Source organism: Varroa jacobsoni, unplaced genomic scaffold, assembly GCF_002532875.2.
Source record: "Varroa jacobsoni isolate VJ856 unplaced genomic scaffold, vjacob_1.0 scaffold_226, whole genome shotgun sequence".
Taxonomy (NCBI): domain Eukaryota; kingdom Metazoa; phylum Arthropoda; class Arachnida; order Mesostigmata; family Varroidae; genus Varroa; species Varroa jacobsoni.
Genome location: NW_019213128.1, coordinates 84235 through 97489, shown reverse-complemented (window position 1 = coordinate 97489; position 13255 = coordinate 84235). Strand labels below are relative to the sequence as shown.

Here is a 13255-nt window from a genome sequence, read left to right as displayed (position 1 = left end):
AGTGATCCCTAAAGCCGTTGGACTGCGTTCTTAAACGTGCTGCAGACCTATGAGTCAATCAGGTAGGCCAATCACGGGTATGGTCCGGTCAGGAGCCGAAGGGGCCGTTGGATCAATTGACGCGGCACTCAAAACTGCAAGGACTGCGATGTCCGCTCGTCCAGTTACTTCATCCTCAGGACGATACGTTCGGATGGGCACGGTAAGAACGAGTTTGCTCAAGAAAAATACAAGATAAATAGTTTGCGCGCAGAAATCGCCGAATTAAGTGCAGTTCGAATGCAGTACGTTTTTTTTCCCTGTTCCTTTGTTTTACGAATATACAGGACGCGTTAAAGGTGTTCGGGTGGTTTCAACGTCCCCGGAATGAAAAACAGATGCGTATCCTAATTGTGACGTTACAGCAGCTTAGGGGGCACTACACACGGAAACCAGATGTGTTCCGAAGGACCGCTTGCATAACTCGATATCTTTTGCATAATTTGGAACATCTCTCCATAAGTTAACATCAGTTCCACTAATTACTGCACAAATTTGGTATTTGTTTTTGGAGTTGTTTGATAGACTCTGTCTTTCACGCAGCCTCGCAGGAAAAAATCCAGAACCAAAAAACAGGACCTGCGCAGCCGCGCGGTCCTGTTTTTTGATTCTCGACCGGCTTGCTAACACAGTTTCGAAAAAGGTTGATTACGTTTTGCGTTGTATGGTAAATTGTCCTACCTTGTTGAAGCCATAAATTATTTGCATCCAGCGTCCTCCTTTTGGCCCACAGAAAGATTCGCAGCTTCTCACGACAGAGCTTACTATTGATTTCTATCGTGATTTCCTCCTTTCTTTTCAATAATAAACGTCCAATCAAACTTTCACTCCACAGGCTGTACCACATAGTGACTTTTTGTGAGTGAAGTGGGTGTTCGACAGTTATTGTTGGTTTTCTGGGCTCCAGAGGCGACGGTAATGTTGACTTATATAGCCATCAGCATGGCAGGCTCACCGGAGTCCTACTGTGATGGACTCTTCATTTCGATAATACGCTTTTACGAAAGACGGACGTTACTCTAAATTGTAGCTTTCCGTCATTGCAGACCATACACGCTGCCGTGCTTTCCGCTTGGCTAATTGTCAGCCCTTTTCTATTTACCAACAGGGGACAAGAAAGGCGAAATCCTCTGTACGCTCCTAGCGAACCCAATAGCTACACAGATTTGTGAGACCTTTTTCAACTACTTACTCGAGTATTCAGAACAGCTTAAGGATAGCCTAATTTATATACTGTTGTGCTTCACTTCAGGCGTCGATGTTAAGCGAAACTGGTGAGCCGTTTATCAACGTGGCTCGCCTCAACATCTCCAAATATAGCCAACAACCTGCTTTGGCTAAAGCTCTTTTCAACTATATATATTATCACGAAAATGAGGTTAGTAGCACTTTTAGAATGGGCCTGAGAATCTATCCACAGCAACAATTGATTTTTTTCTTAATAATGGTTGAAATATCCGTAATCGAACTTTTGATTGTATTGAAAAGCACCGGTCTTAGTCGAGGATAAGTAACGAACCCATTCAGTTGGTGCTAACACGTTCCATTTGGAATTTCTATGTTCGGATCAGTTGAAGCGTTCAAAGTTTCGCGCCACAAAAATTCAGTGAAATACGCTGTTGTAATGCTAATACTTTCTAATTTTTCGAAGGTTCGTCATGGACTCGAGTTAGCTACTCAGGCCACACAAAACTCGAAGTTCCAGGATTGGTGGTGGAAACTCCAAATGGGCAAATGTTACTATCGGTTATCTATGTTCAGGTATATATAGTAGGACTTAACTCATATAGGCGCTGCTGGTACACTTAACAGCAGCAATATATATATTCTTATGCGCATACTGATCTATCTATGGTGACAAAATATCGTAATTAAACTACGAACTATTAAATACGTAATTAAACGAACTAAACGGTGGTTGTTGCTGGAAGTAGCAGCGTTCGATGTGAAAATAATGTCAGATATCCTTCTAGTGAGCTGGAATCAGTAATTCTTATTTTCACTGTAAAATGGTACGCAAGGCATTAAGACTACAACTGATTATTTATCACAGTTGCATCCTTGCTACTGTCACATGGGAGGGATTAACAGGGGCATGATGGCTCCCGTCGTACTTACGGTAGTTCCGACGAATCGCGCGATAGGCAACAAGAAGCGCTCTTTAAACATACACTGTTGATTCAATTTGTATTATAGGTTGTTGATGATTATCTAATAAACGGGACAGGATTTTCTATATGAAACGCCATTGCCGCTCGCCACGCGGCTTCTAAAACATCCGAAAAAGAATTCTGTGAGGCAAGCCAAAAGATTCCTAATAGGTTTTAGGTTTAAAGGACAAGCAAATCATCAGGTGATACTACTAATCCAGTTCGATGTACGGGTGCTATAAAAATTATTTCTGGATCGAAGAAGAAATAATTTGAAAGTGAATAGCAAGTTCCGATTGGAAGCTGTAATCGCATATAGATATATATACAAACATGTAAATAATTTGATTAAAAAATCCGCTTTATTTAAATACAGTTTTAGAAACAAAAACTAATTTAGGTGTCGTGCCGTGTATTTTTATTACTGTTTAAAATAGCTAATTAGGACGTTTTGTTGATGTATAGTGTGCTAAAATTGATAGCCCTGTGCAAGACACAATGCCATAAGAATAAATGCTTGATGCGCAGGATAATTTAGCATATTCAAGGTAAGCCTTGCAACGTATGTTCAGAATCTTCGCCTTAAAATGACTTGATCTTCTCGTCTAATTTAGGCAGCTGTTCTTCCGATCCAAGTAGCTATCTAGGTATTTACCCTCCAACATTTATTAAAGTAGTTGTCCAGGCTTCACGTAGATTGCGCATATAGTAGGAGATCAGGTGTTTTCATGTTTCTTCGAGCTATTAGCTGATCCGATAAGTTTGCATTGGAGCTTTACTTAACATTAAATTAAAACAATTTTTTGTCTGCTTCAATCAGTGAAGTATTAGCCACTATCGGCGATAAACTTAACTCATGTTTCAAGTACCTTTTAAATTTAATTTTTACAAAAGTTAGTGTTTTTAAGTGCGGTAAACTAGTCTATATGTTTTTTACACCTTACAAAGATATAAAAGTTTCCGCATCAAAGGGGTTACGCAAGCACCACAAAAGATGATAATGGCAAGGAGCTAGCCCTAACTTACAGACTGAAAAAATATCGAAAATAAACACCTATACACATGACCTCCTGTTTATCGCGTGCTGTTCGGATTCATTGCCTTAATGACTTTAAATAATTCTTAACTTAAGTAACGATTTTGCTGTTTAAGGAAAGCTCATAGAAGAATACCTTTTTCCAATCCCACTAAATGCACAGCTTTGCCTTCGTTGAACAGGTCTTGACCATGATTTGCTCAAATACATAATTCATATTTTGTCACTCGTGACTACCCTTGTAGTAAAAAATGTTTTGAAAAAATGTTCCGCCTACGGTCTCCCAGTTAGTGATCCTGAGGAACCTAAAACGTCTGCTCGATTAACTAGGTTTGCAAATGCTAGATTAATAACTAAATTGGTAGATATCTTTAAACGGTCGATTTGAATGTTCCTGCGTTTTCTGCTATCTGTTGAAGGCTTATCAATGGGTTCTAATTGAATACATAAGAATTTCAGCGTTTTACTAGTTAAGGGCCGACCTGCGTATGCGTTATGTTCGATCCTGCAGTTACCACTTCGAAAACGAGCGAACAACTTCTAGTTCATGCAGTGTTGAACTTATGTAGTTCACGATTTTTTCCGCAAGTTTGGACCGCATTTAGCTCTTTCCAGAAACAAAATCCTAAAACCTACCTTAAACACACCCTTGAAATCCTTATTTTGGGATATTATGTAATTTAACTGAAACATGCTATTGACTCGACCAACTCGGATGACATCCCTGTAAGGATAGTGAACGACGAAACGCTTTTTTCATCCCGTTTTGTTTGTGGCACCAAGATGTAAACCTATTCAAAGTTCAATACGAATTTGGAGACCCAGTGGAATATCGCGTTAATTTTTTGTGGACCGGCTTTATATTTCAGATCACATTTATCATGATCCGTAGGTACGATATATAAAGGTTTCAAAGAACCACAAATGGAGAACTGTCACGGAATCGGCAAAGGAACGGCAATATGTATCAACAAAGAAACGATTGCCAAACGGTGACTGAAAGACAATTTAAAACAACTTTTTTATTTTTTTTTTTTATTTTTAAAAAGATATCTATTTTCGATTGCTGTGAGTAGTCCGTGGTATGGTCGTCAAATACGCACATTGTGTCTAGTATAGTAGGTCGGGTACAAGACAAAAACTAGCTTTATCTGCCCAATGGTGGATGACTTTCTCGCTTGAAATACCAACCGAATATAATATACTTGGTCGTCTCATTTATCAACCACCAGGATATTTTTCTTTGAGTTGCTTTATGACAGACAATCCCTTTGTTTCCACCACAAGATTGATGTAGAGTGATCTAACGTTATGTTGTCACTGGAGAGCCAGCCAATATACAGAACCCCAAAACGGAACTTCTGCAAAAAATAACTTCTGGCTGTTTACAATCAACGTTTGGATTACACTGATAAGTGGCTATTCAAAAGCGAAAATTATTTCGGAATTGCGATATGAGAATAAACTATGTGCTATTTTATAGGCTCTCCGATTTAGTAAGCAATTACCGATGAAACCTGTTTAGCTCTTATTTGGGCGCCGGATCTACCCTCTAATGCCAAATTAGGCCGGCGTCCATAAAGAAATAATCGGTTTAATTGGAATCGACGTGCAGAATAGCACAAACCAGATCGTAGGGTAATGATATCGAGCGTGAAAAGGACTAGTCAGAAGGTCAAAGAAGAGACCAAAATGATCTACCTACCGATATTTCTAGCTTCCTAGTTACATATCAAAATGATGGAAACGATTAGCATCAGATGATGACGATTACAGAAGTCCTCGCATAACCTATAACATTATTAACCAAATGTACGAATATTAAGGCTCTATGAATCGTCAATGTTCTGTGCTATATCTGAAAATGCAAATTTTCACAAATTAAATAAATGAGAGTTGTAAAACAGTGAATAGTAACGACCGTTTTAACAAAATAATAACTACCACAGTATTGAAAGAACGGTCATTGTGAAGCTTATCAAGTACATTGTGGTTTGACTCACTTGTATGTGTAGCAAATGGTGGAGGACGCAGCAAACTGATACTACATGTCGGTTTGGCACACGTTTCTTACTTGTAGATTTAACACAAAAAATTAGCTTATTTTTTGAATCTATCATTTCAATTTCTATGCCAGTTTCTATGATCCTGTTCACACGCATCTGTACGACGCAACTTAAGCCTATATTTCCAGCTCTACTCAATACATGCAAAAGAATGTTTCCTGCTTCTATAACCTGTGATATATGAACTCTTACCACCCATTTGGCGAGCAAGCGCGTTGCCTAACCTATGGTAAAATTTTTAATGTAAAATTTAATATATCACCCTTCAGCATCGATCCTCGTAACCTGTACCGATATTGTTGTCAGCTTAGCGGTTTTTAAACAAGCCAAGCCTGCACGTAGAAACTTATGAATGTTGTCTGAGTTAAAGCCGATTACAAGATCGACATAGAGTGTTAACTCTATCATGCCGTCTGAATGACTCTTAGCCCCCTCCAGATACCATCCTTAATTATGGCAGCTTCATTGTATTACAAAACCTAATCAGAACATTAACAAATAAAAGCGCAACACACCTAGCAGAAAAACGTTCTACCCTTAACATTTTGACAAGCTTTGTCATGAATAGTACTTTTGGATGAAAAAAGAATACATAAGAAATCAATGATTTTTATAGCAAAAGCTTCATTTAACAACCGTGTGTTTGGTTACCGTCAATTTTAATGATGCTACTCCAAATCTCCGATCAGGCAGTGGCGGGCGGCTAGAGTCACAAAGCCTGGTGGATCGCGTATTCGTCTGCTAATTTTTCGGATACATTGTGGTCTAGGTCCCAATGCGGGCATAGACATCCTTTGTTACTTACTGAGATCCAGCTGTACGACGTCTAAAAGTGACTCACATGAGAATGCTAAACTTCTACGAAATGCCGTATAACAATATGAACGTGACATGCCAGGTGTATGTCGAACGTCATTTATCAACGATGATTTGCGCGAGCTTTACTCCATCACAAACATTTTTTATAACGAAAATTTGACCTATGTATAGTTATACTGAGATATTGCTGGATATTGGATGATGATCTTTATACAGTGACTTATTTTATAAAACCATTGAATAAACTGGAAAATATTAGATGCTTTATCTCAGTAGGTTTTTTCTTAAGACCACCAATAGCTTTGAAAGCACGACACACTCTAGCGAATAAATAGCGTATTACTTATTTTGACGCATCCCATATTGTTTTTATAAATAACCTTATATTATGATTATTTTTATTACAATTTTTAATACTTGCAAACACGATTTGCCTTTGATGCTTGTATGATGGGCTTCACAATACAATTAAACGATTTCTTGTAAGTATACAATAAGAGCTGGAAGAGATTGCCTCACGGCTTAATAATTCCCGCTGGACTGCATAAAATTGAGCTTTTTACGTTTGTTCACTGCTACTGCGTAACTTGAACTGCATAAAATTGGTTTAAACGGTGTTGATTAAATTTGTCGAACGGTAAGCTGTCGTGTCAGCGTGCCGACAATTTAACAAGAAGACGCTTCTCGCAGTAACTTAAGAGAATTGTATTCACTCTAATCCTTTAAAATATCGACCTAAAGCTCAAAACGTTCTTCTTCTAGCTGATTTCTTACTTCTTTACTAGTTTTTGTGTAATATATCCTGTCTGTATACTACTACGTTAACTCAGGTGTATGTGTATGATAGAATATGATGATGAAAGCTAGACAGATACGTCCAAAAAGAACTGATGTTCGGCAAGGTCAGTTGTTTTTGGACGTCGAACACTTGATACATCTATGACACTTCGACTAGAGGACATCCCAGATAAATAGGCAGCGCAGGAGCTCGAACAAATTTGAAAGAGGGACGTTGCATTTCAGCGTAATCATCACCGAAGGCAAATTTGGCTACACTCCGAAGTGCCATTATACGTTAGCACGAAAACAGGTCTCTTAAACTTTCTATAGGTAGAATACACGTCTTCGAATTGTAATTTTTATAATTCATTAACTCATGGAATCAATCACCAAAAACGGATTCACCGCAAAAGTGTGCAGTTATTTATTTAAAAATAGTAAACCCCGGGTAAATGGCAAAAAAAAAAACTAGCTAATTGCATTCATTAATTCAAACGTAATTTGACATCCAATATACCAGTGTCTTGTTAAATGCTTTGAAAATTATTTTCTAAAAAATGGAACACTTCTAATTGTGATTACCTAAGAACCGACTATATGACGGTGGCTTAGCGGGGACTTTCGAAACATTCAAGCAACGTAAAAACTGTATACGTTTATGCAGCGTAAACCATCAGAATTGAAAAAACTTTTAACTTAAAACTCGCTTTATGTATAGGTCCTAAGACTACAGCTGTACGTTCTAAAGACCACCGATTCCTTCGAAAACAACAACAAATGAAATTGTCTAAAAGCAAATCCAAAGGACTGACTATTGGAGAGCCGCTATTGCGGAAAATAGGTTGCCCTTCACTAGACGGCTCGTAGGACACTTAAGGAAAAGCTCTGCAAGTTCAAACAATTTAGATTAAGGAAATGAATAAGAGCATTGGAACCATCTGAAAGAGGCCTAATTCACAATTTTCATAAAAAATGCTCGAAATAAAGCGAGTGCTGCAAATTGTACCGTCATAAAACACTTAAAATTCGTCAGAATTTTTGTTTTGAACCTCTTTTCATTCACGGCACTCTTTATTTTATTTATTTATTAGATCGAATATTCAAATGTTCACCTAAATTTCAGCATTCGGTAACATTTGTGAATTAAAACATAATAATAATAATAATAAACTACTAAAGTCATTTCATTATTCGCTGACATCATTCCTCAAGAATACATGCATCGCAATACTACAGGCACATTTTATGCTCATAGGCAGTAAATGACTGCGATAGTTAATACAAGCTTTGTTTCTGTTCTATTAACTGGGTCCCTGTACCGTATTGAAACGGAGTGTATCAAACTAGTAGAAAGGTACCTTGGTCGTCCTTGCAGTATAAGGTCTAGCGCTATTCATGGCTATAAAGCTGATTTGTGTAAGGATGATTAGCAGGCATTCTTCTAATCACAGGATCGTGCGCCAAGTAAGGGCGCAGTTGACACACAGTAAAATGTCCCGTAGTTACGATGCATGCGTTTCGCTTCATGCTGAAAGTCGTAGGAAGACTATCATATAGGCTTGACCAGGCTGAGAGGCGTAGCATAGACGTTTACTTGCCTTTTATTATGTCGCACGTAGGTTTTCATTTCAATATGTGGACGATTTTAAATAGAACCATATTATAATTGCTGTCTCCTGGTCCATTATACCGTACTTTGGGTTTGTCGTAGTTTGATGTACGCGCAGATATTCAATTATCAATTGAATATCTGAAGGTACTTTTTCTTATACTACTTATAGGTACTTTTCCAAAGAACGCCTACCTATGCGTGTAATGCATGCAACCTATGCGTTATATATTGTTGACACTCGAAATGGAAAAGCACCTCATCTAATTTACATTTACTCATTCAGTCATATATTTCGTATTCTAAACAGGGATGCCGAAAAACAGTTTCGTTGTGCAAATACACAGCAGCCCATGGTTGAAACAGCATTGTGGCTCGGTAAACTCTTCATACGCCTGGATCAGCCTTTGGCAGCGCTTGAACTTTACAGGTAGATTCTACACAAATTCGGGGATTTATAATGGTTTTTCAACAGAGCATACAGTACACATAGTAAAGAGTAACAGAAACTCTCACAAATAAAGGAGCTCATCCCGAGAACGATTAGTGTACATTTTTGTTTAGTTAATACTTCTGCAAATTGCGGTCCTTGCTAATGATCTATCTGTATGTTCTGGTATTACAGAACATCCCTTGAGATCTTCCCAAATGACACCTTCTTACTAACAGCTACCGCCCGCATCCATGAAGGTCTCAACGACTTGAGTGCATCAGTTAAATTTTACAAGGATGTTCTCAGGTTGGTATGATAGAAAAGAAAAGATCATCTGACACCAAATTAATTTGCAGTTATACTTCGCCAGCCGCTACTGAAAACCTTTGCAGTTAACACTTACGAGAATGAGTTATAGCTAGAGGGAAGTAGTTATGAAAATGAAAACACATTAAACTCGAACTTATAATATACATTTTATTCCGCTGTAGAATAGTAGGAGGCAGTCAAAGCGCAGTTTACACCATTGGCGAGCATAACAGCTTATATCTGAAAGTAAATAACATAATAATGCGGCGGTACCTTTACCACATTGCCTATTGTTTCTAGTTACGACTCAGTATCGGTCGAAGCGATTGCCAGTATCGCTACGAATCATTTTTACTCAGATCAGCCGGAAGTCGGATTACGTTTTTACAGAAGGCTTCTTCAGATGGGGTTGCACACGGCCGAGGTAAGATCTAATAATAATAGATCAATGGTTAAACGTCGTCACATGCAGAAAGAGGCCAACCATGTTGGATAATGCCTAAAGATCGTACCGGACGCAAAGACTCAAAACGTTTATTTTAGCAAACATTTTTCAGTTGAAGAAATTGATCTTAACACAACAGGACAACACAAGAATGTCTGCCCAAAATCTTGTTAAATAATTTACTGTTACCATAGATTTTCTCTGTCACTTTTTTTTGGCTAGGAAAATTGGTAAACACTCATAGGGACACGAAAGCGTTTCAGTAAAACTAACCATAGACATGCGCTTTATTGTTAGCTCAATACTAGACAGGTACCGCCACATTCTATCAAAAGCACTGCAGATGAAAAAGAACAAGGTATAGATTTTTCATAGATTAGATAAAAAATAAAATAGAATAGGTGCACGCACGCGTGACGCCATCTTTGCGTTATTTGCGTTTATATATATATATATATATATTTGCGTTACTAGTCAGTCTATTGAACTTTTCTTTTGCCAGCTCTATTAATCTACGTCCGCTTAATCTCAATTCTAAGACACACAACGTTTAGCGTCACTGATACTTGCAAACTATCAAAAACTCCAGTATTTACTCCAACGTTTTAACATGAATAGCATCCCCCCCCCCCCCCCCCATAAGCATGTGAAGCGTAGTTACTGAAAATGAACTAGCTAACGATTAAGTGCACAGCTTTTGTACTTCCCAAGTTATGCAAAAAATTAATAATTTAAAAATAATTCCATCGCAAATATAATGTATTCATCTTGAATAACATCTACTTTCTCCGAAGTCCTCTTTACCATAGAGTTCTCTCGATAGACTAAGTAAAGTTATAAAAAAAAATATTTAAATCACCCAGTCCTTTTTTAGATTGGCGGACCTAAAAACACACAGGCTTATCCAACCTAATATGGCAGAAAGTTTTATGCAGTCTTTTATGATGTACGTGATAATTCGCTTGATTTAATGTACTATCTTCCAGTTTCTATAATTTATGTACCTGACCTACACGAATCTACTTTTTTAGTTATTTGTCCATCATACAATATCTATATTGCAGCATCTAATTAATGCGCGCTTGTGATGTGGGCAACAGGTATACAACAATATCGCATTATGCTGTTTTTATGCCCAACAATTCGACCTGTCAATCACCTGTGTCGAGAGAGCGCTTCAACTATCCCGGAACGACGGAACAACAGCCGAAGTCTGGTACAACATGTCACATATCGCCATCGTACGTTGCAAGACCAACATCAGCGTCGACCGGTTACATTTTGTCGCAAGGCATACTAATAATTTGTACTTAGCATATTTATAACTGCACCCAACCGAGTTAGGACTGATCAAAAATAGAATAAATTAATTTTCCATATACTGTACTTTATCTATACGCGCAAATTATTCTATTTTTGCAGCTACCTATCTGACCAACGACGTTCGGAAACATATGTAGCCAAAAAGCAGGGACCAGCCGGTCGGCAATTCAGATGTGACTTTTTCCTTGGTTCCAGAACTCGGGTGATAAAAATCTTGCTATCCAATGCTTGCGACTTGCAATCGCGCATAATAACGATCATGCAGAGAGCCATAACAATCTCGGGGTGCTCCTTTCGGACCAGGCACGGATCCACTTCGACGCTTCAGAGCGGCTTGCCAAACACCTCTTTGAGCCCCGCTACAACCTCGCTTTGCTTTCATATATGGTTAGTTTCGCCGATTAGTAATGCTCTAGTACTGTGTTGAAAATCAGTCAATTTGTAAATTTGTAAGCATGAATTTAATTCCATGCCTCTTTACTGGTGTAAAGCAGTTCCCACAGTTGTATGCCGTGACTTGTTTTCAACTGCAATAAGCCTGAACGTGTCACTGATGTGCATTGATGCCACGTAGCTATCAATAAGGCTCCTATGTGAACTTTACCTATAAAGGATCTCCTGTTGAATAGGAATTTCAAACAGAATATATGGGCATATTTTTTTCTTTTATCCCATCGTACGCAAAACCCAACGCTTTTTTTTAATTAATATTTTCCGTTTTCTTATTGGCTTGGAATAACAGTTAGCTACTTGTCTGCTTGCGTCGTGTTATGTAGGTGGGAGACTGTTTAGGCGCTTACAACTATTCAAAAATGGCTTTGGAAGTATTTCCAAGTCACGTTGACAGCAAGATCATCCTTGAGAAAGTGCATAGGGACCTAGTATCTCTATAAGAACGCTAATCCATTGAGAAGAATCTGCCAAGTCCAGGAATCTTCTATTTGCAAGCTCGTTGCCAGACATCGCTAAAAAAGCACAACAAATACTATCTGATTATTTAATATATGATCCATTATTTGATATGGCATATCGTCAGCCATCGTGCGATAATAGAATGTTAAATAAACGCTTGACACATCAATTCGAGGCACGTATTTGCTTCTTTACTTTCGTTGAAAGGGGTGATAAGTGAACAGAAATGTATACGGTTAGCTAGTCGGTTGAGTCAGAAAGAAATTTAATCCTAACTTTAGTTTTCGATTTTATTGTTTGTATAGCTTATGTTACACAAGTGGTAGGTCGCTGTAGATACGACCTGTGCCTGCGTGCCGACCTGATCACTATAAGTTAGACACAAAAGTACACACAACGTGCATTGGAAGTTCCAGAATTTAAATGCATCTCAGTTGATATTGAATTGACAGGAGCGTTGTTATCATGCATTCATTTAAATATCCTCCTTGTGTAGATATAATTTATAAATTCGGATCGAGCTATTGCGTTGGTGTGAGTAGCATTCCGGCATCGCAAATGATTTGGTGTAGCACAAAAAGGTGATTCACGAGATTTGCTTTTTGTATCTGCTTAGGTGCAGACGCATTTCGTAGAGTGAGGTAATGGGAGCGCACGACTATCTGGATATGTCTTCTTGAGAAAACATATAAAGATAGAACATGCGTCGTTAAAATACACTATTTGTACAGTAAAGAACAAAAAATATCAAACGTTTGTTATCTCTGATAACTATGAATAGGCCATTTTCAAAAATGCCGTCAAACCATGAAAGTCCTTTCATACCGTAGACCACCAAATTCAATGAGAAGACCTATTTACTTCGTAGCTTGAACATGTATTTTTAGAAGAAGTAAATAGTTGATCGGCTAACATTAGTTCACATAATTTAGCCACCTGTTAGGCTATAGAAAATCGTTATTATCTAATTGCACTTAAATAAATTCTTATAGATTTTTAGATTCTACCACGTGCGAATCCCTGATAACTGATAGGCTTATTTAGATACGTCGCAACAGTATAATTGGCGGCACTTAATTCGTGGCGAAAGTCTAATACCTTATCGCTACGATGCGATAGCAAAACATTTGATGTCGTACTTAGCTCTGATTCACATAAAGTTTGTAGGCTGACATTATCTTAATGAGATATTTTGCATTTCCAGTTAACTGCAGTTCTGTGTAATTAAAATCAGTCACAGCGCAACACATTAATTCACGCGACTACCTTTCCCCGATATATATATATATATTTTTTTTAATTTAAATCTTTTTTTTAAATCAACTGTCTTGATG

General features: G+C 37.9%; 1 protein-coding gene and 1 long non-coding RNA gene across 6 annotated transcripts in view; one reads left to right on the top strand and one right to left on the bottom strand.

Moving 5' to 3' along the window:
* The window catches only part of LOC111273773 (uncharacterized), a 9359-nt gene extending 2966 nt beyond the window's left edge, over positions 1 to 6393 (bottom strand). For both annotated transcript variants that reach the window (XR_002688024.2, XR_015316073.1), the window contains exon 1: positions 5943 to 6393. This is a non-coding gene — a long non-coding RNA (uncharacterized LOC111273773). The remainder of the gene's footprint in view (positions 1 to 5942) is intronic.
* BBS8 (tetratricopeptide repeat protein 8) overlaps positions 1 to 12099 on the top strand; it is a 14762-nt gene extending 2663 nt beyond the window's left edge. The window contains exons 4-12 of one of the 4 annotated variants that reach the window (XM_022855702.1): positions 46 to 202; positions 1292 to 1417; positions 1691 to 1800; positions 8810 to 8929; positions 9125 to 9238; positions 9542 to 9665; positions 10787 to 10927; positions 11205 to 11396; positions 11786 to 12099. In XM_022855702.1, the coding sequence (XP_022711437.1) occupies positions 46 to 202; positions 1292 to 1417; positions 1691 to 1800; positions 8810 to 8929; positions 9125 to 9238; positions 9542 to 9665; positions 10787 to 10927; positions 11205 to 11396; positions 11786 to 11902 (1201 nt within the window). In that variant the 3' untranslated portion in view covers positions 11903 to 12099. Of the gene's footprint in view, positions 1 to 45; positions 203 to 1291; positions 1418 to 1690; positions 1801 to 8809; positions 8930 to 9124; positions 9239 to 9541; positions 9666 to 10786; positions 10993 to 11204; positions 11397 to 11785 lie in introns of those variants that run through there. The other 3 variants (XM_022855704.2, XM_022855703.2, XM_022855705.2) reach the window with 3 other exon arrangements.
* Positions 12100 to 13255: the final 1156 nt, after the last annotated feature.